This window comes from Indicator indicator, chromosome 20 (genome assembly GCF_027791375.1).
Source record: "Indicator indicator isolate 239-I01 chromosome 20, UM_Iind_1.1, whole genome shotgun sequence".
NCBI classification, from domain to species: domain Eukaryota; kingdom Metazoa; phylum Chordata; class Aves; order Piciformes; family Indicatoridae; genus Indicator; species Indicator indicator.
The window spans coordinates 3005305-3033303 of record NC_072029.1 but is presented as its reverse complement, the minus strand read 5'-3'; the positions used below and the strand labels follow the sequence as shown (position 1 = coordinate 3033303).

The window sequence follows — 27999 nt, the reverse complement described above, 5'->3', positions numbered from 1 at the left end:
GGAAATTTTCAACTCTACAGAAAGTGCATTACCCTCCCCATAGCCTAGACTTGCTTTTACAAAGAGTTCCCAATTAACTGAAGTAATTTCTGAACACCAAAGGGTTTTACATCCCCAAAATAAAAGCATGGAACAGGATAAAAGCACTCAGAGCATCCACACCTGCAGACCTGAGGCTGCACAATTTTCATAGAGTCACAGAATGGCTTGGGTTAGAAGGGACCATTAAATGTCACCTGGTCCAACCTCCCTGCAGTCAGCAGGGACATCTGCAACTAGAGCAGGTTGCTCAGAGCCCCATACAACCTGAACTGGAATGGTTCCAGGGATGGGGCATTTGCAATCTTTCTGGGCAACCTGGGACAGGGTCTCACCATCCTTCTTGTGAAAAACCTCTTCCTTCTCTCTAGTCTAAATCTTCCCTCTTTTAAATCCATCATCCTTTGTCCTGTCACAACAGGCCCTGCTCAAAACTCTGTCTCCAGATTTCTTATTGGCCCTTTTCAGTACTGAAAGGCTACAAGAAGTTCACTCCCAGAGCCTTCTCTTCTCCAGGCTGAACAACCCCTGTGATGTTAGGCACAACTTAAGATCATGCAGACAGGGATCAGTTACAGAATAACTAAGGCTGAAGGGACCTCTAGAGGTCTTGCATGGATAGAGATTCCTCTGCCACTCCGGGTTCCAGTTCCAGCATCTGACTACCTCTTTGTTATGAAAGTTTGGGGCTTTTTCCTGAGAAGCACTTTTCTTGCTGCAACTTGCACTTGTTGTTTACTGAGCGCTCCAAGAAAAGTCTGTCTGTCCTTCCTCTGTAGACCTTCATTAAGAAACTGCACAGATCAGTGGAGTCCTCCCTTAACCTTCTCTTCTCCAGGCTGAACAATTTCACCTGTCCCTACCTCTCCTTATACTCCATGTGCTCCAGCCCCATGGCAAGCTTGGTGAGTTCTGCTGCACCTGCTCCACTACCTCAATGTCTGGCTTGAACTAGAGAGCTCCAAAACTTGACACACACAGCTCTCACCACTGCTGACAGAAGAGAAGCTCATACCTTTCACCTCAAGCCTGGCAGTGGTCTTCCCATCAGCTGTGTGGCAGCTGTACTCTCCTGAGTCTGCACGGTTCAAGTCGTGGATGACCAAGGTGTGGACATTCCCCTCCTGCTTGATGCTGCACTTGTGACTGGAGTGGATCACAGATGTGCCTTTCTTCCACTCCACTGACACACCAGGCTTGGACACCTCACAGGACAAATGGGCTGTGCCACCCTCCTCTAGCTCCAAGCTGTGGAGTGTCTTTACAAAGGCAACTGGAGGAGCTGTGGAGAAGAGGATACCAACAGTGCTGCAACCAGACCAGAACTGTGTGCCTGTAGTTACATTTTGAACCAAGTCAAAGAGGAGCAAACACATGAGGGCATTGGCATGGTCCATCTTTCTAAGTCATCTTATGTAACTTAATGGAAAGGTTTTTCAGGGGGGCTGGATGGTTTGGTGGGGTTTTTTTGTTGTTGTTGGGGGGGGGGGTTGTTTGTTTTGGTTGTTTTGGGATTGGGTTTTTTTGTTGTTGTTGGGGATTTTGTTTGTTTGTGGGTTGGGTTGGTTGGTTGGTTGTGTTTTTTGAGTTTTATGATCTAAACCCATCATAAGTATAAGTTTAATTCAGAGCATAAACTTGATGTTCTTCAGCACTGATCCTGACATATTTTAGCTGCTTGTTTCAGGACAAGTTGGACGGTCTTCAAAGGATGTTTGCTTCACTCCCTGGATTGTAAAAAGGGCTGAAAAGACTATCTCAGATGTACATATTCAACTCTTCAATGCCTCATTTTTATTAGCAGAATCTCCCCAAATTTCCAAGGACTCCTCCCTCCAAATACACCTCTCCAGAACACAAGGAATGTTAACAGTGCTTACCATTACCTCCCTCAGTCCCTCTTCCTGGGAGGTTGCTCACCTTGGACCTTTAGCTGTGCTACTGAAGAGTGCTGCCCCACTTTGAAACTGATAGATCCACAGTCTTCTAATGTCACCTTCTTCAGGATCAAAGTGTGACGTGCCCCTTGGACTCTGATCTCATTCATTTCATTGGATTGTAGGGGAACATCTCCTAGGAACCACTGGGCATCCTGAGTTGTTTCCTTGGACAGCCTGCATTCAAACACTGCATCTTCTCCCTCATACAAAGTGACGTCCTTCAGCATCTCCACAATGGTTGCTGCTGGTTCTTTATGAAAAGGACAACAAGAATTGGATATCTACCTTCAAGTGATGCTTCCTGGGTTAAACATTTCTTTATGCTCTTTCTTGACAGTGATAGAGAATTTGGAAGGATTACCACAAGTGCCAAGCATTAAATGTATGACACAGTAACAGGTTAGACTCTTACAGATGCATAATGGATCTACATGTGTGTCCATACATGGGATCATAGGATGGTTTGGGTTGGAAGGGACCCTAAAGATCATCGAATTCCAAAACCCCACCATGGGCAGGGACACCTCCCACTAGACCAGGTTGCCCAAAGCCCCATCCAACCCAGCCTTGAACAACTTCTAGTGATGAGGAGCCAAATCACTCTCATCTCAGATGCCTGCGATTCCCTTTGGGCACAGGACAATGTCCAGCTATAAAACTACTTAAACATGTGCCCCTGTCACTGTACCAAGCTCTGCAGAGCTATTCCCCACTCCAGCCCCACCTTTCACAAGCACAGCTGCAGTGGTTTGCTGGTCCCCAGTGTCACACATGTATTCCCCAGCATCAGCTGCACTCAGGTTGCGAATCGTCAGCTCAGCCACCGACCCAGCTTGATGCATCTTGTACTTGTCACTTGGTCGCAGCACTGTCCCAGCCTTCCTCCACTGCACACTGGCATTTGGTCTTGAGATTTCACAGCTCAGAGTGACGGTGCCACCCTCTTCAGCTTGCTGGTTCTGGAGTGGTTTTGTGAAGATTGCTGGCAAAGCTAAACCAAGATAAATCAGAGATATAACAAGTGGTGTTTCACTGCTGTGCCACCAAGTCTTGTGGTGCCATTCCAAATTTGGTTCAAACTCAACTCCAAAATCACTTTAAAACCTAAACAAAGAATGATAGAAAGTGATGGATTTCCAGGACCACAAAGCACTCTTCACTCCCCAAGAATCAAGGAGACCCAAACAGACAGCCACCACCAGAGGATCTGCTTGCAGTACAACTATTCTGGTGTCACTGAATTCTGAAGTCAGTTTGATAGCAGGAGGGTGTGTTCCCTTCGTGGGAGAGCCCTCAAGGGGTGTTTCAGAAGATGGCATTTCACAAGAACATTCAGGCTCCTCTTTGTTTTTCCTGATCTTGTGCCCCAGAGAAAGCCACCTGAGTATCATATTTGTTCCCAAGCAGATTGCTAAAATTTGACATACTGCCACCCTGCAGCCATTGTTAAACCCCTAGGAACTAGAATTACTTAGGTGGAGCTGAGTGCCCAGCTGATGCTTCGAGCACCATTTTCCCCAGGTGAAACTACAGCTCAAAAAACGAGGTCTCATTCTTATTTTAGTTTCAGCTTTGGTTTTCTGAGTGAGCAGAAATTGGTCCTCAGGTCTAGGATTGTGGAAGCAGTTACTGTGCTTGGATCCTTCCATGTTCATTGCTCAGAACAGCACAAGACTTCACTTCTGAAAGCAAAAGGACTCAGCTGCTTTATGCCAGCAAAGCAGATCTGAAGCCAAGGACAGCAAATGACATCCTCTTACTAATATCAAGCTAAGGAAATGCAATAAAGTTCTGATCTTAAACCAGTCCAAACCACCTACCTTTGACAGTTAAGGTGGCTGTTGTTTGTTCATTTCCATTGTCACAGGTGTATTTGCCAGAGTCTTCTGGTTTTAAGTGATGAATCTTCAAAGTATGGATTGTTCCCTCCTGTCTGATTTCATACTTGGAGCTCGAGGAAATCACCTGAGCACCCTTCTTCCACTTCACTGCAGCATTAGGTTGAGAGACTTCACAGCAGAGGGTGGCTGTTTCTTCTTCCTGAAGTTCTATGCTCTGTAATTTCTCCTTAAAGACTGGAGGTGGCACTGAAATTGTAAAGGTAGCAAAGGTATTTACAGTCACCTTCATCTGATCACAGAAGAGACTTTTGAAGGTCATCTAGTCCAGCCTCCCTGCAGTCAGCAGGGACATCTTCCAAATCAAGTTGCTCAGAGCCCCAGACAACCTGACCTAGAAAGGTTCCAGGGCTGGGGTCCTTTCACTTCTCTGGGCATCCTGGACCAGGGCTCATCACCTGCACTGTAAACATTTTTTTTCCTTCTCTCTACTCTAAACCTCCCTCTTTTAATTTAAACCAATCACCCTTTGTCCTGCTGCAACAGGTCCTGCTGAGATGTCTGTCCCCAGCTTTCTGACTGCCCCTTTTAAGTGCTGAAAGGCCACCAGAAGATCTCCCCAGAGCCTTCTCTTCTCCAGGCTAAACACTGCCAACTCTCTCAGCCTGTCCTCACAGAAGGGGGGTTCCAGCCCTCCCATCATTGTTGTGGCCTCTAGACCTGCTCCAATAGGTCCCTGTCTCCTGTGATAAGGTCTCCAGAGCTGGACCCAGCACTTCAGGTGGGGGTCTCACTAGATCTTGTTTCCCTGCAGTTACAGCTTCAGCTGAACAGTTAAGTATTAAAACCTACTTTAACCTCTGTGTTATATATTTGAGGGTTAAAACAAGTGAATGGATTTGGGATGCAACTCACATAATTGTTGAAGATGTTGAAGTCCTAAGTAAAAGCTTTACAGATATTTTATTTGGTTTGTGTGAGAGTGGAAGTTTGACCAAACCAACAGCTTCAAAGAGAGAAGGAGAAGGATATTTGGCTGAGTGTAGAGAAAGAAAGACTCCAAGGAAGGGAATGATAAAAAGAAAAGGGAAAGTGGAAGCAATGAACATTACAGATCTATCATTCCATTTACTGGAGCCAACCTGGTCACTTCTCTATAACCTAGTTAGCTGCAGGACCCTGCTGACATCTCCACTCTTTATCCCTGGTGATGACAGCCTACAAGACCACTTCAGTACCTCTTGTGTGCTCTGAAGGACAAGCACCCTACTAGCAGGAGCTGACAAGGGGTGAGTGATGGACTGGAATTTGCTACTAGCATAAGCAAAAATGTTGTCACCAATCCTGTTCCTCTCCCTCACCTTTCACTGTGAGCTCTGCCGTTGAGGTGTGGGGTCCCACTCGGAAAGCGACGGTGCCGTTGTCCTGCTCAGTCACCTTCCTTAGGGTCAGGGTGTGGATCTTCCCTTTTTCCACTGAGATCTCATTCATTTCATTATTTTGCAGAGCAACATCCTGCAGCTTCCATTCCACATCCCTTGCGTTGTCATGAGAGACCTGGCACCGGAAGGTGACATCGTCCCCTTCAAACACCATCATGTCCCGCAGGCCACTCACGATGCTCACGTCAGGCTCTGCAAACAGTCCAGCATCAGTCACAACATGAAGGGAGAGGATGGGTCAAAGCATAGGAAGATTGAATAGTGTAAGTTAGAGACTTCTGGAGGTTAGCTGCTCCCTCAAAGCAGAGACCAGCAGGCTTACAGCAGGCTTCTCTGCTCCTTCTCCTGCAAAGCTTTAAGCAGCTCCAAGCAAAATTCAGGATTCCAAAACTTACTACACTGTGACTTGGGTATCTTCACAGAATGACATCAAAACCAGCATTTTGCAAGCAGAATTGATGTATTCCATGCTGGCAATCTGAGCTGGCTGTGACCTGGCTGGCTCTGTGCTCTCAGCAGGACTTTCTGGATTAGTGTGAGCACAGGGCATTTGTGCTTCAGTTTGCCTGATCATACTTCTAGGACTGCTGAGCACCTGCAAATCTGTGCAAAGACCATACAGACACCCTGCAACAGGCAGAAGCTGCATGCACCCTGATTCTGCTAGGGACTACCAAAGGAGAAGCAGTTCAACCTGCAAACATGGTACAGTCACACAACTGAGGCCTCCATCTGCACAAAAAATGGTGCAGCTGTGCATAATGTGCAAAGTATCTGTAGTACTGGGGAGCCTGCAGAGATGCTAGCAGTGATTGTTCCACTAGTGGTCCAACCTGAAAGCAAGCTCTGGCTGTAATGACACTAAGGCCAGATGCAGCTGCCATGTGACTGGAGGCTGGAGGTGAACCATCTGTTCCCTCACATCTATATGATGTCAAGCAAATGTTTTACACTCTGAAGAGGCAGCTGTACTTTTTGACTCACAGAGTCATGGAACAGCTTGGGTTGGAAGAGACCTTGAAAGGTCATCTAGTCCAGCCCCCCTGCAGTCAGCAGGGACATCTGCAACCACAGCAGGTTGCTCAGAGCCCCAAACAACCTGACCTGGGATGGTTCCAGGAATGGGGCTTCTACCACCTCTCTAGGCAACCTGGGCCAGAGTCTCATCACCCTTACTGAAAAAAAAGACTCTTCTGTCTCTCTAGTCTAAATCTCCCTCTTTTAATTTAAAACCATCACTTGTCTTGTCACTACAGACCCTGCTAGAGTCTGTCCCCCAGCTTTCTGATCACCCCCTTTAAGTGCTGAAAGGCCACCAGAAGGTCTTTTTGGTACCTTGTCTTCTCCAGGCTAAACAACCCCAACTCTCTCAGCCTGGCTGCACAGCAGAGGGCTTCCAGCCCTTCCATCATTATTGTGGCTTCATCTGGCCCCAGATGAACAGCTCCATGTGTCCTGTGCTGAGGACTCTAGAGCTGGCCCCAGCAGTGCAGGTGGGGTCTCAGCAGAATGGAGCAGAGGGGCAAAATTCCTTCCTCCACCTGCTGCCCATGCTGCTGGGGATCAGCCCAGGACACAGCCGGTTCTGGGCTGTGAATGCACATTGCTGGCTCACATCCAGCTTTTCATCAACATCCACTGCTGCTCACCAAGTGAGTCTTTGCTTTGGTGCATTCATTGACCACAAGACTTTTCCACAACACCCTTCCCTATGCTCCGTGTTACTCACAATCCTTTAGCACCATCATTTACCACAACAGCAACACTAATGCTGCAAAATATTAACACCTCAAAGTGAAAATCCCCTTGCCCCAACCAACAAGTCTTGCCTTTCACAGTCAGTTTTGCAGAGCTGGTCTCATCCCCAGCCTTGCAGGAATACTCTCCAGCATCACTGGGCTCCAGGTGGTGGACACGCAGCTCACGGATGGTGCCGTCCTGCCTCATTTCATACTTGGAGCTGGAGTGCAGCAGGACTCCGTCCTTCCTCCACTCCACTTCTGCTTTGCTAATGGATATCTCACAGCGCAGCTGGGCTGTGCCTCCTGCTTCCACCTCCTCATTCTTCAGCTGCTGCTTCAGCCGGGGTTTGATGGCTGCAAAGTGAAAAGCAATTCATACCCAACCTGCTTTGGGCATCAGGTCTGCACAGCTCAGCTCGAGGCACCTGGGGGGCTGATGCTGCAGAACAAATTTGCATTCAATGGTCCAATGTCAAAAACAACCCCTTTTCTTCATAAACAGACCTATCTTCTGTACAACCAGCCAAGGAGAGGATCAGGGAGTTCTGCTAATATACATTTCCCATATAATCAAGGGCACAAGTTGCCCAGGGAGGTGGTTGAGGCTCCTTCCTTGGGGATATTCAAGGTGAGGCTCAACAAGGCCCTGGGCAGCCTGCTCTAGTTGGGAATGCCCCTGATGAGGACATCAGATTGGATGGCCTCTGGAGGTCCCTTCCAGCCTGGACCATTCTATGATCCACATTACACCTTCTGTGTATCTGCTCGAGATTTTGGAGACACCAAGACACGACACACACTCTGGCTAAGCAACATTTGCTACTTTCTGATTAAAACTAGGGTAAATATGTTCATTTTCCTAGAAATACTCATGGCTTCCAATGCTGTAAATGATGTAAAGACTGAAGGAAATTTCTAATCTCTGCTATCCTTTCAAACCCCTAGGCCATCAACAGGGAATCCTTCCAGATGATGCACACACAAACAGACCACATTTATTCAAGCAAGGCATGGAACAGCTCAGAAAACAGCTTGACACTGATGAAAATGAGAAGAGAACTCTCATCATCCATGTGTGAGCAAACAAGAATCTCAGTGCTTGTGCTTCCTCTGCCTGAACCCCACTCTGATACACCTAGAGCAAGCACTGAGGCTCTCTCATTTGCAGTTGACCCAGTGGTCAACTTCATAGGTCAGGTTCAGCCAAGAGGATGAAGTTGTGGCTTAGACCAAAGCCACAAACTCCACCCAACAGCTTGAGATGACCACAAACATTTCACCAATGGTGACTGATCACAAGCATTGTCCCTGGTTTGTTTAAACATCCTCTTCTCAGGTGATGTGAAATTTGGATAAAATCTTTTAAACGCTTTTGTAGATGACTTATGATTAGTGATTGATCCAACTAAGCCAGCAATGAATGTGAAGTGCCAAACTCAAAGGTCTATTAGAATTTTTAAGTCCTCATGGTGCAGTTTTCTGCTTTTATCATGTCAGAGCAAGGGGTCTACAAGCTTTGCACTGTGCTTTACAGCCTTAAATAGCCATTCCACAAAGCCTGCCCTGCAAGATCCACTTTTGTGCATCCTGGTTTGTGGCTGGCCACCTCTTTTCTTCATTATACTAACTTTGGGAGAGGTTTATTCACCAAGAAGTAAAAGAATTTCATTGTCACAAGATCACAACTCCCCTTCACCCTCTGTTCCATTGTGATGCAATGCTAACCATTCACTCTGAGGGCTGCTGTGCTCTGCTGGTCTCCTGTGTCACACGTGTAATCAGAGGCATCTTCTGGTTCTACCTTATGAATCACAAGTTCAGCTGTGTGGCCACTCAGTTTAATTTCATATTTGGAGCATGGGAAGAGCTCCATGGTGCCTTTCCTCCACTCCACTGTTGCATTATCCTTTGTCAGCTCACACTGGAATTTCACTGAGGCTCCTTCTTCTGCCTCCTCGTCTTTGAGCTCCTTTTTGAAAAGAACTGGCAGAGCTAAAAGGGGAGAAAAGGAAGGAAGAGGAGCTTTGATTGAAGCCTGGGTCAAGTCCTGGTTAGCACAGGCAGGATGTCACTTTGGAGAGCAAGGCACAAGTGCTATATTCTTAAGCAGGATCTGTGTTTTCTAATTTCCCTGGAGACAATGGATCATCCTGCTGCATCAGAAGCAGCCATCTACACTTACAACATTTATTTCCTTTGTTCCTTGATTCAAATCCTTGAAGATTATAAACTTATTCTTCAGCTGATCTAACAAAGACCTCAACAGTAAAGGAGTTCAAAACTCTGTGGACAGCCTTGCTGGATCAGGAAGGTTGTTGTCAGTCGCCTTTCAGCATTTGGAGGAAAATCTGGTTTTAAATACTTAAACCTGCCACATGAAATGTCCAGGTGGTATGTCAAGACATTGCTCTCTTTCATCTTTCCCCAGCCATGAAGCTAGAAAGTATTTCTTCATAGAAACTGAAACTCAATGAAGAACTCTTCCATGTCATTGAATTAAAAAAAAAAATAAAAAGAAATCACAGAACCATTTTGGTTGGAAAAGATCTCTAAGATCATCAAGTCCAGCTGGTAACGCACCACTGCCAGGTCACCACTAAACCATGTCCCTCAGCACATCCTAGTACAGCAGGTGAAAAGATTAATGGGAGGGGGGAAATTATGTACTTAAAAATATTCATATTCAAGCTATTGCTTTGCATGTTGGATGCTATCTTTATCTTTAGGAGCCAGCTCACAGCACCTACCTTTCACATTTAAAGATGCCTTGCTTTCCTGATCCCCAGAGTCACAGCTGTACTCTCCTGTATCTTCTAACTTGAGATTATGTATGAAGAGTTCTACCAGGCACTCCCTCTGCCTCATTTCGTATTTTTGGCTGGGTTGCAGCCCTACTCCTCCTTTCCTCCACTCCACTGCAACGTTGGGTTTTGACAGCTCACAGCAGAATGTAGCTGTGCTTCCTTCCTCTGACTCCTTATTTTCAAGGGGCTGCTTAAATGTGACAGGCAGTGCTGCAAAATTTGAAAGGGAAATGTTTTTAAGAGTAGCTTAGTCCATTAAGGATCCAATCCTACCATCATTCTTCAGAAAAGGCCTCTTCTAATGATTCCATAATCCTTGGGGTGTCTTAGTAGCATCTTTCTTGAACCATTATGTGAACCAAGAGCTGGGGATAGATGGTGAAGTTAGGAAAGATCTGGTTTTAGGGAGTGGTCCACAGAATAGGCTGGTTTGTGATCTGATTTCTATGGAAGGGCCTCCATGCCAATGATGAGTGATTTGATCAAGGCTCACTGGGATGTGCTCTCCTGTACATGGACCTTTCCTCCTTAAGAAAGCTTTGCAAGTTTACAACATTAAGCAAAGAGTACTTGAGTAATTTGCCCCAACTAAAGCTTCTACCAGCGCATAAAAGAGGAAGTTAGCATTCAAAACACAAGAAGAGGCAGTACAGTAAAAGATGACAACAAAAGGATAAGTGGAAGAGGAAATTCAGATTCCAGGCAAGGTCTTCCTCTGGATGGTAGAAGGGGTGGAGGATAACACGTGGATGCAGTTGTCTGCTCAGAGGCTGAAGTGATAATAGAGCACATTCACATGTCACAGAAATCCTTTATCCCCCAAATGTTGCATCTCTGACCACCCCAATCAGGCATTATGCCCAATTAATCATCTCTTATGCCTACTGAAGCCAACAAACCCAATCAACCATCAGCCTTCCTGGTTTCTTTTCTGTTCTGCATTCCCATATGCAGCCACACTCCCTGCTCTCAAAGGGCAAGAGAGTTACTCCTATTTTTCCACCCTGTCAAACATTTAATTGCTTTGATATTGATAACCACTCCAGAGACTGCAGGCAGAACCTTTCTAACTTGACCATGTGCCTTGGTTGCCATGCTGGCATGGCCCAGCAGCAAAACGAAGAAATGGTTGCAGAGATGGCTGAGAAATCCTCCTTTCACTTCATCTCTATTGAGCCAAGGGTCAAGACTGTGCCTACCATGAACGGTGACCACAGCTGTTGTCTGCTGATGGCCAGAGTCGCAGGTGTACCTTCCTGAGTCATCCACCTCTAAGTCATGAATCACCAGCTCAGCAGTGGAGCCCTGCTGCTTCATCTCATATTTCAAACCAGGGTAGAGAGTAACATCTCCTTTCCTCCACTCTACTGGAGCCTTGGGTTTGGTAAGCTCACACCTCAGTGTTGCTGTACCTCCTTCTTCTGCCTCGGTATTCTGCAGTTCTTGTTTGAAAAGTGCTGGTAGGGCTATAAAATAGAAATAAAACTTGAAACATGCTGCAGGTGGAGTTTGGGGAAGAGAAAGCAGAAAGAAAACAAAGCACCAAGGGTTTTTTTTTTGGCAGATGTCTCTACACCTCAATGCTCTAGATTTGAAGTACAAGAATCCCTCAGACCCACTGGCCACACTCTTCTTAATGCACACCAGGGTCCCATTGGCCTTCTTGGCCACAAGTGCACATTGCTGGTTCATGGTTCATTGGGACTCCCAGGTCCTTCTCCATGGAGCTGCTTTCCATCAGAACAGTCCCTCACCTGTACTGGTGCAGGAGGTTATTCCTCCTTAGGTGCAGAATTTGCCCTTATTAAACTTCATTAGGTTCCCCTCCACCCAACTCTCCTTTTTTATTCTCCTTTTTCATTTTGCTTTTACCATTGACTGTCAAAGCAGCAGTTGTCTGCTGATCTCCACACACACAGGTGTAATCTCCAGTGTCCTCCACAGCCAGCTCATGGATAATCAGCTTTGCAACAGCACCATCTTGACTCATTTTATATTTGCTGCTGGCTTTGAGCACCATCTGCCCTTTCTTCCACTCCACCACAGCAGGCTTAGTCAGCTCACAGCACAGAGCAGCTGTCCCACTTTCCACAGCTTCCAGGTCCTTTAGGTCTTGCTTGAATTCTGGAGGCAGTGCTGAAGAGCAAAAGAGTTACCAGAGAGACTGTGAACATTCCTTACAAAGCATCTGGATGAGGTCCTGGGGCAGAGGAGGCATGGCACACTACTGAGCCCTGATCCAGGTCACTGGAACATGATGGAAAAATCTCCTTCAGCTTCCATGGACAATGCATCAGGGCAAGGAAAGCAAGAAGAACCAACACAGCTGAGGAGGACAAACACCAACCAGGCAACTTTTCCCCCAGTTCATACACAGGAAAGAAGCACCTAAGTGAAGTCCAAAGGAACACAAAAGCCCAGGGAAACAGGAAAGGAGAAGGAACAGACCAAAGCAAAATAAAGACTTGGGCAGGTCTGAGATTTTGAGGACCTCAGTCCCAAGGATTACTTTACCATGCACTGTTAAGGTGGCTGTGGTGGTCTTGTCTCCACACACACAGGTATAATCTCCAGTATCACTCAAGTCTAAATCCTGAACCACCAGCTCCACAGCACAGCCTTCCTGTCTCATGCTGTACTTGTTGCCCGAGGTGAGGACCTGATTGCCTTTCTTCCACTGAACATAGGCAGAGGCCTTTCTGAGCTCACAGTGCAAAGTGGCTGTTCCACCTTCCACTGCTTCCTTGCTGGTCACTTCTTCTTGGAAAACTGGAGGCACAGCTGAAGGATGCAGGTAAAAAGTGTTACAAACTGAGGCTGCCTCCAGGGATGAGTGAGAATGGGAAGTGACAGGGAAAGCTGCCAAGGTTATGGAAGGGTGAGCATCAGCAACAAGGAGAGGAAAGAGAAATGAAAGCATCCTAGTTGGAAGACATTTCCTAATCCTTTTAGGTTTATGCTGGCTTGCTATCAGCAAAACTGCACTGTCCTCAAGAGATTTACCCCTGCTTGCTACCAGTTTCCATGTAAGAAGAACTAAGAATATAATCTCTGAGCAACTTAGTTCACAATTCTCTTGGTGTCTTCCACAAACTTCCTGGTTTTCCACTCTTTTTTCCCCACTTACAGAGCAGCCCTACTGAGCTCTGAGTGTTGCCACAGCTCCTTACTCATCACCATTCCTTCTTCCTTCAGACAGCCTTGAAAAGATGCAGCCAGGCTTATTCTTGACCCCACAGAAAATCTTCAGATCCTGTCTTTTTGTCTCAGAGCATTTTTCCTCACTTAGCACAATTCAAGCATGCACTGCAGTTGTGTCCTTGAAATGAATTTGGTGGCCTCCACACAGACTGTGTTTTTCCCCACTAGATGGCTGGACTAGATGATCCTTGAGGTCCCATCCAACCTGGTATTCTTTGATTCTGTGCTATATCCCTCCATGAACTAGGTGGGATAATTGGATATTCCACTGGTTTGACAAGATTGGATGTCTCAGATCTCTAAACCAGGTTTAGCCTCCCTGATTTGGCACATTTCCCATCTCCAGCACTGTTAAGCTGAAACATTAGTTTTGCTTGAACAGCAAACTGATTCTTCCAAGAAAATAAGATCAGAAGGTCACAGAAAGAATTTATTCTTTCCTGCTTAAAAAAAAAAATAATATCAGTCTCCCAGTGCAAACCTTCTTTTGTACATTAGGACAGAGGTTCAATATAACCAGAACTCAGCACAGAAATTATACCCAACAGCCTTATTCTGGATATTGCTTTTTTTTTATATACTCTAAAGTACATTGAAATTCTCTGTATTAAGAATGCCAGAAAGAAATTGCAAAGAATAAACAGATTTGTGTCTCAGAGACTAAAAAGGCAGGAAAGGAAAGACAGAAGAATGATGGGTTTATGTGCAAGGAAAGGAATGAAGGAAGGGAAAGATGCAAGGACAGCAGGTTTGTGTTGAAGGAGAGGAAAAGAACAAGAAGGATGGCACAGAAGAAATGCAGAATTTGCCAATGGACACAGCTTGCAGGTCATCAAAGGCAGGGAACACTTTCAAATGGTGGAATTTCAGTTAATAAGGTTGAGCAAACAGCCACGGGAAATGGAACACCTGAGAGTAAAGGACAGACATTCCAGTTAGGAAATAGGAGGTCAAAGTTGGTTTTACCCTGGATTGTTAAGACAGCTGTAGTCTGGTGCTCTCCACACACACAGGTGTAGTCTCCTGCATCCTCCTCAGCTAGTCCATGAATCACCAGCTCTGCCTTGGTCCCTTCCTGCCTCATGCTGTATTTCCCACTTGCTTTGAGAATCCTCTGGTCCTTCTGCCACTCCACTGGAGCAGCTTTGTTGAGCTCACAGTGCAGGGTGACATCTCCACCTTCTTCTGCTTCCTTATCCTTTAGCTCTTCCTTAAAGAGTGGTGGCAGAGCTGAAGGATGCAACACGGACAAATGGTCATCAGAAAACCAGAATTCAAACCCTATTTTCTTTTGGGATTATTTCTCCTCACACATCTCTTTTTCAGCCTATTACAAACACTTTTCACTACAAACAAGTCCTGAAACTCTGAAAGTTTCTTCAGGTGTGATGTGGTTTCATTTACTGTAAGAGATGAGTTCCCTGGGTGACTGTTGCCTTCCACAGTGAAAGAACAACATAGAAAGATCCAGATCTTAGGTCAACAGCAGTCACAAAACACAGCTGGGCACAGCACTATTTTACCTACACAGGTCTGACTTCTTGAGGGTCAGTATTTGTTATTTTGTGGTTTGTTTTCACTAAGAAGTTAGACCCCCAGGAAACAGTGTCAAGCGGCACCAGCTGGGTTTAGGTTGGACATGAGGAACAATTTCTTCCCCATAAGGGCTGTCAAGGCCTGGAGCAGGCTGCCCAAGGAATTGGAATCACCATCCCTAGAGGGATTTAAAAGTTGTGTAGTTATGATGTTGAGCAACATGATTTAGTGGTGGCCTTGGCAATGTTTGGTTAATGCTTGGTCTCATGATCTTAAAAGTCTTCTCAGCAAAACCAGATCTAGGATTCTATGAAATCAGATTTCCAAGTAAAAAACTACTTCTAGTTTCAAACTGAAATTTGAAGGGTCATTTCATGTAACAAGAATTTCAGATTCTTGCTATTCCCTAATTTGGAAATCACAACCCAAAGAGAACAACCTACAGGAAAACAAATCAAACATTTCTACAGGAAAACAAATCAAGAACATTTAGCCACAACTCTGCCTTGTGCACAACCACTGTAAGTGGGTACAGAATATAAACAGCACTCCCCAAATGGCTCAGATAAAACCCAGGACTCAGGAAAGCCTAAGGGGAGTCATAAGGCATTGGGGAAAAAAAGCTGGAGGGCACAGAACTTGGTCGCTGACCAAGGACTTCCTCAGAGTTAAGGATTGTTAGTCCGTTCAAATGGATACTCATTAGGGAGAGGAGAGCAGAACATCAGGTAATGAGGTCACTAATGTAACACAAGGACATATTCCTGGGTTGGTTTATTGGGAGGTAGCAGGATAAAGAAGAGTAAAACTGCTGATGACTTGTGCTGTTGGGGATTCTTTAATACCTAACTGCCAAGGCAGTGCTGATCCCCACACCGAGGTGTGGGCACACATACAGAGGTGCAGCCCCCTGCACCCTTAAAACCTACATTAAGGGCAACAAGTTCTGAAATGGTAACTCTTAGCATCCCTGGATGCATGCAAGGTCAGGCTGAATGGGGAGCTGAACAACCTGAGCTAGGTGGGGATGTCCCTGCTTACTGCAAGGGGCTTGGACTAGATGACCTTTAAAGGTCTCTTCCAACCCAGTGTGATCTCATTCTGCATGTCTAACTTGCTTGAAGAATTTGGTACCCCCAGGAACAGCCATGGCCAGGCCAGCACAGGGACATGTCCTCCTCCTGCTGCCTCAGCCCTTATTTCTTCTCTGAGCAGTATGTGGAGAGTAGAGGGTGTGAAGGAACACACTTGTGTGCTTTGGAGAAAACTGTGGTTGGCTGAAGCAAACCATGGGGACTGGGGTGGGGAAAGAGGTGGAAAATGTAAGTGTTTCAAACAGGACTCGGACAGAAAGAAACATCTCCTTTTCTCTTTTTAAAGGGGAGGGAAGATTAATACTGATCCCCAAATTTGCCCTGAACTATTCTTTCTCAGTAAGAAATGATCTGTACATAGACTAAAGGAAGAGGAAGGGATTAAAAACCAACACAAGTTACTGATCCAGGGCAGAAACAGCTGAATTTCAATGATGTCTACCTATAGAGCCAACCATCAATTTTAATAAGGACTTTTTTACCATGAACTGTTAAGATTGCTGTTGTCTTCTGGTCACCACACACACAGGTGTAATCTCCAGCATCTTTTACTTCTAAGTCATGAATGATCAGCTCTGCAGTGGTGGCAGGCTGTCTCATTTCATATTTGTCACTTGCTTTGAGCACTTCAGACCCTACTTTCCACTGCACTGGAGCTGCTTTGCTTAATTCACAACACAGAGAGACTGATGCTCCTTCTTGGCCTTCCTCATTCTTCAGTTCTTCCATGAAAACCACTGGCAGGGCTGGGAATGGAAAGCCAACAGACAGTGCATTTAAACCAAGACCTCTGCAGTTGTGATCAGCATCATAAAGTCTGAACTGGAGCTCAAATCTGACCAAGTCAGGAAATTTAGCCATTTGAGTTTGAGGTTGTCACTAATAATGAACTGGAAAACTAAATCCAGCAGAGACAATAAGAAGAGAAATGCTGAGCTGACAGGTCAAAATACAACAAGCTTGATAAATTCAAGATGCAACCTACAGAACTTACCATAGGGCCACCCTCCATGAGGACAGGACAAGAACAGTTCCTAGGTGCTGTTCCCTTAACTTACAACATGGTAATATGAAGAAAGAATCATGACCTCAGCTCCCTTCTCAGGAATATCAGGCCAAAATTAAATGTCAGAACAAGAAGTGACTAGCAACAGGACGAGAGGAAATAGCCTCAAGTTGCATCAGGGGAGGTTTAGATTGGATACTAGGAAATATTTTTTTTTACTGAAAGAGTGGTCAGGCATTGGAACAGGCTGCTCAGAGAGGTGGTGGAGTCACCATGCCTGGAAATGTTTAAAAAAAAAAAAGTGGCACTTGGGTCATAGTTTAGTAGCCATGGTGGTGCTGGACTGAGAGTTGGGCTTGATGATCTTAGAGATCCCAACCTTAATGATTCTACAGAGTTGTCCTTTGCTGAACACCAGTTAGTCCCTAGGGCAAAGCTGATAGGTGAGACCACTCTGGAGAGCAAGAGGATGTTTTACAGAAAGTAGAGATGAACAGGCATCTGCAAGATGAATTTACCATTCACTGTCAGAGAAGCAGTGGTGTGTTGGTCTCCACACACACAGGTGTAATCTCCTGCATCCTGCAGCTCTAGATCTCGGATTTCCAGCTCAGCAAGGCCATTAGCCTGCTGCATGATGTACTTCCCACTTGCCCTGAGTATTTGATTTCCTTTCTTCCAGGACACATCTGCAGCCTTGCTCAGCTCACAGTGCAGAGTGGCTGTTTGGCTTTCCACAGCTTGCAGGTCCTTCAGTTCTTCTTTGAAAACTGCAGGCAGGGCTGAAGTCACAAAATGGACAAAGGACATTAAAAATGGCACGTGGCACACAGGTGATGGGAGGGATGGGCTGGCACAGAAGCAGAGAACATTTTAAGGTGGAAAGAGTTTGCTTTCCTCACAATTCCTGAAGACTGGACAGACCAACAGAGAGAAACAGAAAAGCAGTTTGGCTGCAGCCAGATCTTGAAGACAGTTTGACAAATTTAAAGGAACAAATACAGCCACAGGTGAGCACAGAACCAACAGTGATGAGCTGGTAGAGAACACCCCCAATAATACAGCTACATGTATATGGCTTTTACCATGCACTGTCAAGGCAGCTGTTGTCTCCTGTTCTCCACACACACAAGTGTATTCTCCAGCATCTTTCAGCTCTGCATCATGGATAAGCAGCTTCACAACCGTGCCCTCCTGTCTCATTTTGTATTTGTCACTGGCTTTGAGCAGCCTGCTTCCCTTTCTCCACTCTACTTGAGCAACCTTTGTCAGCTCACAGCACAGAGTGGCTGCTTGACCTTCTGTCACCTCCTCGTTCTTCAGCCTCTCCTTGATGCATGCAGGCAGCACTGAGGATGCAAGGGACAAAGGGTTAAAATGGGCCAGGCAAACTTGGCCAAGGGGTGGGGAAGGAGAGGTGAGAGCAGTGAGGAGCCATCTTCAGGTCTGATCTCACATCCACTTGAGGGATCAGGTCCTAAACCCACTTTATATTGGGAAATGGGATGAAAGTTTTTCCCTTCCATCACAAAATGCAAATTAATTTTTATGCCCATGGCATGCAAAGTCAGGAGCTACACAGAGATAATGAACAGGGAGTCAGAGATAATGAGCATGGAGAAAAAGAGAATGCAAATCAGACTCTCAACAGTGAGGACATGTAGATAAAAGTGGTTATTACCATGTACTGCCAAGGAAGCTGTGGACTGCTTATCCCCACACACGCAGGTATAATCACCAGCATCATTCTCATCTACATTATGGATCACCAGATCTGCTATCACATCCTTCTGCCTCATTTTGTATTTCTCACTAGGTCTGAGCACTGTGTGTCCCTTTTTCCACTCCACTGATGCAGCCTTGGTCAGCTCACAGCGCAGAGTCACTGCTTCACCTTCTGTGGCTTCCTCGCTTCTTAACTCTTCTTTGAAGAGAGCAGGAAGGGCTGAGGAACAAAGAAGCAAACATTTTCACCATATGCAGTTCTTAGACACCAAAAAAAATGCCCTTGATGTTCACCAGTATCTATCCATGCCTAGTGATTGACACGAGGATCATCTCACAGAAGGAAGAGACTGTGAGGCTGTACTGAGGCTTCCAGAGAAGACTGAAGAAACATCAGTCAAAGATTCCTCATTTCTCTTTCCTTACCATGCACTGTCAGTGCTGCAGTGGTCTTCACATCTCCACACACACAGGTATACTCCCCAGCATCCTTGACATCTAAAGCATGGATCAGCAGCTGTGCTGTAGTACCCTCCTGTCTCATAGTATATTTTTCACTTGCTTTGAGCATTTTGTGTTTCTTTTTCCACTCCACAGAGGCAGCCCTAGAGAGCTCACATTGTAGTGTGGCTGTCTCACCCTCTGAGGCTTCTTCGTTCTGCAGCTCTTTCTTGAAGTGTGCAGGCAAGGCTGAGGAGTTAAAAATGATAAGAATGTATGACCAGGCAACTGTTTATCTGTGTCTATCAACCACAAAGCCTTCCCTAACCAAATAGGACTGATAACCACTCTGGGAAACACATGATGGTGACTTTAGAAAGGAGGAGAGAGAACACCTTGTTCACAAGTTAAAGCTTTCTTTATGATATGGTCTATGGCTTAAATGGAGAACCACACCAGACTCAACTTCAGATCCTCTAAGGCTGAGCCCTGCCTTACCTTGGGTATTTTCTGGCACAATGGAAAATAAAGCCCAACTGGAGCCTGTAAGTTCTACTGCAGTTACAAATCATTACTGAAAAAGTTCATCGATGAAACCATCACTGAGGCACTACTCTCAGTGAGATTTCTCCCACTCTCCTGTGAAATTTCTCTTCAGATGATGGCCTTATAGAACTTGACTATCATATTGATCTGAAACACTGAAAACTACATAAAAAAAAAAACAACAACCCTCATAATCAAATTGTAATATTCTCAGCTTCAGGCTTGTGACACCTTTGCAACCATAATTTGGCCTTTTTTAGCAGCTACTACTGAACATGAGCATCAAAGAACTAAGTTGGAACCAAGAAGAATATCTGAAATTCTTGCAGTGAACCCCTGGTTGGTGTCTGATACTGGCCATGTACTTATGCCCATGTCCAGCCCCTTTTGCTATCAACTCTTCAGACATGGGGCTGCAATTTCTAAGCCCAAACTACCATGCTCCTAAATGACAACTGTTTGAGAACAATCCACTTAATTTGATATATTTTTTTTTTTTACCATTCACTTTTAGTGCAGCAGTGGTTTTCTGGTCTCCATAACAGCATGTGTAATCTCCAGCATCTGTCAGATCTAAATCATGGATCACCAGCTCAGCATTTGTGCCCTCACATCTCATGGTGAATCTGTCATTTGGTTCCAGGGCTCTGTCTCCTTTCCTCCATTCAACAGTAGCTGAGGGCTTGTTCAACTCACAGCAGAAAGTGGCCATGCCTTTTTCTGTGGCTTCCACGTTCTTCAGCTCTTGTATAAAGTGTGGAGGAAGGGCTGAAGATCACAGGTGGAAAGAGAGCACTTTAAAACCAGGGCAATACTGTATCTTCACTGCTCCACTGGATTAAGACCCTTTAATCACTACAAGTTTTTACATCATAGAATGTGTGGGGTTGGAAGAGACCTTCAAAGGGTCCATCTAGTCCAACCCCCCTGCAGTCTGTAGGGACATCCTTAAGAATATTCAATACCTGAGAGACTAACAATGATTTCAGGACCATCTCTGCCTTATGGTCTGCAACACACCACAACTGGTTCTTAAAACTCAGATTTCAGTACTGGAAGGTAGGCTTCAAGGGCATTTTAAGATCTAACAAGAGAAAGGTACTTCCATGGTTTCACAGCACCAGATAGCATCAGATGAAAAATTAAAATGGACACTCTGCTGTTTACAACTCCAGGCTGCATCCCTGGAATTCATTCTCACCTGTCTTTCTCAGTTGTTACCATAAGAGAGCATCTTTCCATTCCATGCAAGAAAACACACATGAAATCTCAGTGTTATTAATTAATGACAATACTGAAAGTGCTATTTATGGTTTCACTGGGGTCCTCAATATCTGCTTCCAGATCCCACTAACATGAAGGAACAGGGACAGAGTGGGCTCTGTGGTGCTGTTTGTCAGTTCTAAGAGAAGGATTTGCAGTAGAAGATATTCCCAGGGGTTGATACAGCTGTCATCTCAACTTCAAATAAGAGATGGGATCAAGACCAGTTTGTGATCCTGCATGAGACCCCAGATGACAGAATAGAAACCCCCTGTTAAACGTGGGTGTTTTACCATGCACTGTCAGGGATGCAGTAGTCATCTTGTCTCCACACACACATGTGTAATCTCCAGCATCTTGTTCCTCCAGGCTGTGGATTGTCAGCTCAGCAGTGGTATCCTTCAGCCTCATTTTGTACTTCTCACTAGGCTTGAGCACCTTTTGCCCTTTTCTCCACTCCACTGGAGTGGTTTTAGTTAGCTCACACTGCAGAACAGCTGCCCCGCTCTCTGTGGCTTCCACATTGACAAGTTCTTTTTTGAACTGTGCAGGCAAAGCTACAGGACATAATATAAACAAAGAGGACATCAAAAACATTAACCACAGAGTCACAGAATGCTTTGGGTTGGAAGGGACCTTTAAAGGTTATCTACTCCAACCCCCCTGCAGTCAGCAGGGACATCTTCAACTAGAGAAGGTTGCTCAGAGCCCCAAACAACCTGACCCAGAATGTTTCCAGGGATGGGGCTTCTACTGAGCTTGAAGAACTCAGGACTAAGTCCTGAAGTTAGTTCTTCACCACTAAAGGAAGACAAATCACTAAGCCTTGAAAACTGCATCTGTTAGAAAACTACTGCTGGATAACTGCCACCATGACTTGCTTCTACCCTGGACTTTTGTGGCATGCTCATCACTTCCCATCTGATCCCAGTAGGTTCTCTCTTCCTAGTTCAGTCTGAAACCACCTATCTTGAATATGACTGACCTGACTTTTCATTGACAGTCATTGCCCTGTCTGACAGCACTGAAAGAAGGAATAAAAACATGCAAAGAATCTCAGAGAAGAGAGTTTTGCCTCCATGGTTTTGCCCCTGTCCTTAGAAACATCTTATCCTTAAGATAAATCTCCAAGAAAAACTATTATTTCATCTATTGGGACTGTATGTGAACTGCTTCTTCTGAAGAGACAACCAAAGCCCATGGCTGTTCACCCTGGTAGAGACAGGAATCAGAATCTGTCAGAAATACTCCCTAAATCAGGACCTACAGAATAATAGTTTGCATCTGGGTTGGTTTTGTTTTGTTTTTTAAAGTACCATTTCCTTGGAAGAAGCTGTCACAGTCCTACAGATGAGGAGAACAGTCATTCATCTCTGGATGGAAAACCCCTCTTGCTAACTGAGCTCAGCCTTTTTAAAGATCATTCCTTCAAGTTAAGCACCGAAATCCACTGCCCTCTGTGAGAGACACCAGTTCAAACCCTTTGAAGACAAGCTTGCTGCTGGAAGTCTGCTCGCTCTTGTCTTACACCTGGTTTCCTTTCTCACTGAAGATGAAGATGACAAATTCTCACAACTCTAATTTCCTATCAAGCCACCAGTTTCAAACCAGCAGACAGTGGGTGGGAGATGGAATGAAGCACAGCCAGAAAAAAATACAAGAAAACGCTGCAGAATGAGAACATCAAATCATGTAGGAAAGAAACCTCTCTGAGAAAAGGGATCTCCTTGAGATACTGCTACCATAACAAAGAACAGCTTTTTTACCATGCACCGTCAAGACAGCTGAGGTCTTCTGGTCTCCACACACACAGGTATATTCTCCTGTGTCTTCTACCTCCAGGTCTCGGATCAGCAACTCTGCAGCAGTATCTTCTTGCCTCATCCTGTACTTATCGCTTGGTCTGAGCGTCTTGTCCCCTTTTTTCCACTCCACTGGGACACCAACCTTGCTCAGCTCACAGTGCAGAGTGGCTGTTCCACCATCTGTGGCTTCTCTGTTCTTCAATCCTTCTTTGAAAAAGGCAGGCAAAGCTGAAGGACAGCAACATGAGCAGTGAGATGGCAGTGCTCCAAAGAGTTAACACTAAACAGCGAGGCTTAACTTAAGGTTTTCTCTCTAATCTTGACCTGACTTATCAATACAAGAACATAGACCCTCAGTAACATTCATGAATCAGTATGAGGAAAGAAATGACATCACCAGGAAAGGATTCAGTGCTTGCAGCAATCCACAGAAGTGTTTTACGTGTACTCAGAGTCATGAATGAATAAGCTGAAAACCCTTGAAAGGATTCAACTCTTATAGCAATACATGAAGGTATTTTACATGCACTCACAGTCATGAATCAATAAGCTAAAAAACTTATTTTTTTTCCCCCCTGTGAAATTTCAAGCAAAAAGAATCTACACTGATTTGAAATTTCGGGGAAAAAAAAAAAAGAGGCAGGGAGGGTTTCTCATATGACTTTTTAAGCCATAACAGGAGGATGTTTGTTATGTTCTCACATACTTCAGTGAACTAAAAGACATTGTGTGTTAGAGAAAATGAAACACTGGAGTTTCACTCCAAATGCCAGCTTTGAAATTAAATTATTAATTTCAATACATGGTGGGAAAACAGAGATTTTTCACCTGCACTGGCATAACCTTTCAAACATGTCAGGTACAGCAAACATCAAAGTTCTCCCTGGGAAGGGTTGTCCCTTAGAGGATTTGGGCTGATTTCACACAGGACACTAATTGAAGGCAATGACAGCTGGTCCATACGTATAACAGCACCTCAGTGCCCAAGCAATGAAGTATGGGAAGGAGATTCCAGGGAATCAACTATACTTTAGGAATTTTATGACACCTTCAAATCCCTAGCTCATAGTCCCTTTATGAGACAACAAATTGTAATGGCCTTGAGCACAATGGGGAGTCTAATAAAGGAGCTTATAAGGGAAAAGTAAAACCATGGACCCTAATTAAAACTGTAGCAGTGGCCCTGGTTGCCTCTACTCTCAGCTTGCATAATGCTACCCCTCTTGTGCTACGGGTCCCAGCTTTGCTGACACTGGCACCAATGAGCTGTGAAGGAGGGTCTGGCAGGTGTCTGTCCAAAGGAACAGAGAGAACAGGAGAGTTACTGTGTCTTGTCTGGTTTGGTTTACCATGCACTGTCAGCACTGCCGTGGTCTGCTGGTCTCCACATACGCAGGAATAATTCCCAGCATCCGTCACGTCTAGATTTTGGATTGTAAGCTCAGCTGTGACTCCTTCCCGTTTCATTTTGTACTTGTCACTTGATCTGAGGGTCTTGAACCCCTTCTTCCACTCCACATTAGCAGCAGCCTTGTTCAGCTCACAGCACAGAGAGACACTTTTACCTTCTGTGGCTTCTTCATCTGTCAGTGCTTTGGTGAAAAGAGCAGGCAGGACTGCAGAGTAAATGCAACAGGGACAGGGCATCAAAGCTGAGAAAGCCTGACCCATCATCTGTTCACTGTCTTCTCTTAGCTCCCTCAACCTGCATGCCATTGGAACCACAAGATCTTCTTCACTCTCCAGGATTTTTCACTGATCTCTATCATTTCAAAGAGATTTCAGTCTGATTTTTACTTTTTTTGTCCCCAGTTTGAAATGTGCTTTAAAAGCAAGTCTGCCTGCCTGCAAACTGGTTTGGTGAGCCATCTACCCTTGACTTTATACACCATCAATCCAAAGAGGTAAAATTAGAGGCTGTATTTCAATATGACACCCAGAGCATTTTCATAGGATCATAAAATAATTTTGATTGGAAGAGATCTTTAAGATCATTGAGTCCAACCATTAGCAGCACTGCCAGGTCACCACTATACCTTGTCCCTCAGCATCAGGTCTACAAGGCTTTTAAATCCCTTCAGGAATGAGGACACCACCACTGACCTGGGCAGCCTGGTGCAGAGCTTGACCACCCTCTTGTGGAAGAAATTTTTCCCTGATCTCCAACCTGATCCTCCTCTGCTGCAACTTGAGGCTGTTTCCTCGTGTCCTATCACTTTTGTTTTCCCTGAGGAAAACAGCAGTTCTACAGAAGCCCCCAATTCATGGCATTCTCTATATTTTTATAAACAGAGCTCCTCAAAACAGAGCAGCCAGTTACAAACATGCCATCACCTTTCTGCAGAGAAAAAAATAAAATCAGCTTTGGAAGAGTTAAACCAAAATGGTTTAAAAAGGGCTGGGAATGGCTGAAGCACAAAAAGAGTTTTTAATTAAGATAGTCTTTGTGCAGCATCATGCATTGAGGAAAACTTGTTCCTCTGAGAGGCAACAAGTCTAACAGCCTAAGATGTAAAAACCAAGTATTATTCCCACTTTCAGGTCAATTTCTATGGGAAAACTTTTGAACCAGCAGGTCTGCTGGACTAGGGAGATTGTGTTGAGCTGGAGGTCTGTACCCCACTTGTCATTGGAACCTCTCCTAGCAAGACAAATAGGTCATCAATAAGGCATCAGGTGAAAGGAAAGAGAAAAAGGAAAAGAGGAAATTAAAATTAATCAGCAGGAGGGAGGATAGGAAGTGTACAGGGACTAGATGAAGCAGGAGAAAAAGAGGGTGAAGAGATCTTGGAGTTAGACAGGGCTTGCTTGGGGCACGTGCTGAGAGTTGCTGTTTACCATTTACTGTCAAGGCAGCTGCAGTCTGCTGATCTCCACACACACAGCTGTAATCACCAGCATCTGCCAGATCCAAATCCTGGATGGTCAGCTCCACAAAGGGACCCTCCTGCTCTATCTTGTATTTGTCACTTGGCCTGAGGACCTTATTCCCCTTTCTCCACTCGACCTGCGCCGGTTTGCTCAGTTTGCAGTGCAAAGTGACTGCCTCACCCTCTGTAGCTTCCTTGTTCAACAGTTCTTCTTGGAAGAGGATGGGCAAGGCTGAAGGATGCAATACCAACAGAAAAGGCATCAGCACTAGATCAAAATCAGCTGAGATCTGCTGTGAGTTACTGAGCTGTAGAGTGTACATTTAGACAAAAACTGAACTACTGCTGGGTGGACACAGGTGAAAAGGGCTAAAATCTCCTAGAGTGGGGGGAAATAAATGAGGGAAAACAACATCCAACATAGCTATACTTTCTCGAAGTGTGTTTGTGGGGGGGAGAAAGCACAAGGGAATATCACAGAATGGCAGAGGTTGGAAGGAATCTCTGGAGATCATCTAGTCCAACCACCCTGCCAGAGCGAGTTGCACAGGACGGTGTCCAGGCAGGCATTATCCTTCAGCAGGGTGAATCGCTGGCACCACATAATAAGGACCATGAAAGATCTAAGAAATCATAGTGACCAAGCTTCAGGTGAGCAGGAAATGCTGCCAAATACACTAAGTTTGGAGCTTAATGAGAAACAGGGGGAGAACGGTTACCATTCACTTTCAAAGCAGCTGTTGTCTTCTGGTCTCCACACATGCAGGTATAGCTCCCAGCATCCGTTAAGTCTAGGTCTTGGATAACCAGCTCAACGAAACGCCCTTCCCGTCTCATTTTGTACTTGCTGCTTGGCGTCAGCACCTCCCCATCCTTCCTCCACTCCAGCGAGCCCCCTGCCTGGCTCAGCTCGCACTGCAGCGTGGCCGTTCCGCTCTCCGTGGCTTCCTCGTTCTTCAGCTCCCTCTTGAAACGGATCGGCAGGGCTGAGAGGTGCAGAACGAAAAGGGGTTGTAGCCCAAGGCCCTGGCCAGATCTCTGGTCAGAGGCTGAATCGTGACTTACTGTACAGCTACCTAAACCACATTCCAACAGCCTCATCCTTAAACACTTTTGTGTGTGTGTGTGTGTGTAGTTTTAGTAACAAAATACCTCTAAGCAGATTGTGCTGTGGGATTCAAAGGATGTGAGATCCTGACAGGGCTTGTGCATACAAACGACAAACATCCTCATCACTGAAGGTGATCAACCCTCCCTTACCGAAAATCCCAAGGAGTCTTGGGTTTCCATTTTAATTCAGGAAAACACACCATGCATGTGAGCACCCTTGGGGAAAGCTGAGGAGGCAACACAACACACACAAGACTGGGCACAAGTAAAGCTGATGGTGGATGGAGATTGGGGGAAGGAGTGACATGGCAACATGACAAGGGGAAGGATGAAAGATGTAGGACACGAAGGTGGATAGGTGAGGGCATGTACAGAAAGAAGGAGGGAAGAGATAGACAAAACCATTGCATAGCTGCAGAGGTTACTTGTGACATTTTACCATTCACTGCCAGGGCTGCTGTGGATTTTTGGTTCCCCACTACACAAGTATAGTCTCCAGCATCCTTTGGCTCCAGATCGCGGATCAGCAGCTCAGCCACCTTGCCCTCCTGCCTCATCCTGTACTTGCTACTTGGCCGAAGAAGAGCATGGCCCTTCCTCCACTCTACAGGGGCCTCTCTGCTCAGCTGGCATTGCAGGGTGGCTGTCCCACCTTCCACAGCTTCAACACTCTTCAGTTCTTCCTCGATGAGCACAGAGGCGGCTGAGGAACGAAGCGTTCTCATTTTACTTGAGGAGCATCATTACCAACTGGTGACCTCACATGGGACTTAAACCCAGACTTAGCACAGCTCATAAGCTCTGACCTACCTGCACTTCCACGACTCTACTTGTATTTGCAATAGCACTCCTTGAGTTTGGGAGGAAATAAAACCAAACTAATTATTTCTCAGTAATTACAGTATGGAGTAATTACAGTAATTACCCTCCTGCTGCCCAAATGCTGATGGTCATAGACTTGCTGAGAAAATGCAGAAGACAATTGCACATTCTATACCAATATGTGCAGCTGAGGCCCTTCTTGCTCAGTGCTCAGCAGAGCACCTCTGTCCAGAGTAGAAAGCAGAACAGTTATTTCAGAAGCAAGGAAAGCTGTCTTGGTGTCAGATAGATTTGATTAATAAGTTTTAACATGAGACCCTAGAAAATAAAGAACATCATGGACCCAACCAGAGCTGCATTTTGTACTGATCCTTTTTTCCCCCTGGACACTCTCTCTGCTGTAAATGTGCAGGAGTTAGCAGGACCATGGCAAGAACAACAACAAATGGTCACAAGCAGGTGTCTTATTCCTACCATGGATTTTGACTTGGGCTGAGGTCTGCTGGTCTCCAGTGTCACAGGTGTATCTTCCCGCATCTTCTGGCTCTGCATTATGAATCACCAGCTCTGCCACTGTCCCCTTCTGCTTCATTTCATATTTGGCACTTGCCTGGAGCGTGGCTTCTCCCTTCTTCCACACCACAGTGGCATCAGCTTTTGTGAGTTCGCAGCGCAAGGAGACAGATTTCCCTTCTTCTGTGGTGGTGTTCTCCAGGGCTTGTTTGAAGAGGACAGGTACAGCTAGAACACAGAACCAGGGATCAGGACATGCCCC

General features: G+C 45.4%; 1 protein-coding gene across 1 annotated transcript in view; it reads right to left on the bottom strand.

Annotated features, from left to right (window-relative positions):
- OBSCN (obscurin, cytoskeletal calmodulin and titin-interacting RhoGEF) overlaps nucleotides 1–27999 on the bottom strand; it is a 179089-nt gene that overhangs the window by 84764 nt on the left and 66326 nt on the right. The window contains 25 exon segments of the mRNA XM_054389952.1: nucleotides 1055–1321; nucleotides 1960–2229; nucleotides 2704–2970; nucleotides 3800–4066; nucleotides 5179–5451; nucleotides 7089–7355; nucleotides 8727–8993; nucleotides 9749–10015; nucleotides 11005–11271; nucleotides 11678–11941; nucleotides 12320–12586; nucleotides 13973–14236; nucleotides 16119–16382; nucleotides 17161–17424; nucleotides 17728–17991; nucleotides 18324–18587; nucleotides 18794–19057; nucleotides 19856–20122; nucleotides 20911–21174; nucleotides 22384–22650; nucleotides 23772–24038; nucleotides 25261–25524; nucleotides 26012–26278; nucleotides 26842–27105; nucleotides 27699–27965. Of these exon segments, the coding sequence (XP_054245927.1) occupies nucleotides 1055–1321; nucleotides 1960–2229; nucleotides 2704–2970; nucleotides 3800–4066; nucleotides 5179–5451; nucleotides 7089–7355; nucleotides 8727–8993; nucleotides 9749–10015; nucleotides 11005–11271; nucleotides 11678–11941; nucleotides 12320–12586; nucleotides 13973–14236; nucleotides 16119–16382; nucleotides 17161–17424; nucleotides 17728–17991; nucleotides 18324–18587; nucleotides 18794–19057; nucleotides 19856–20122; nucleotides 20911–21174; nucleotides 22384–22650; nucleotides 23772–24038; nucleotides 25261–25524; nucleotides 26012–26278; nucleotides 26842–27105; nucleotides 27699–27965 (6654 nt within the window).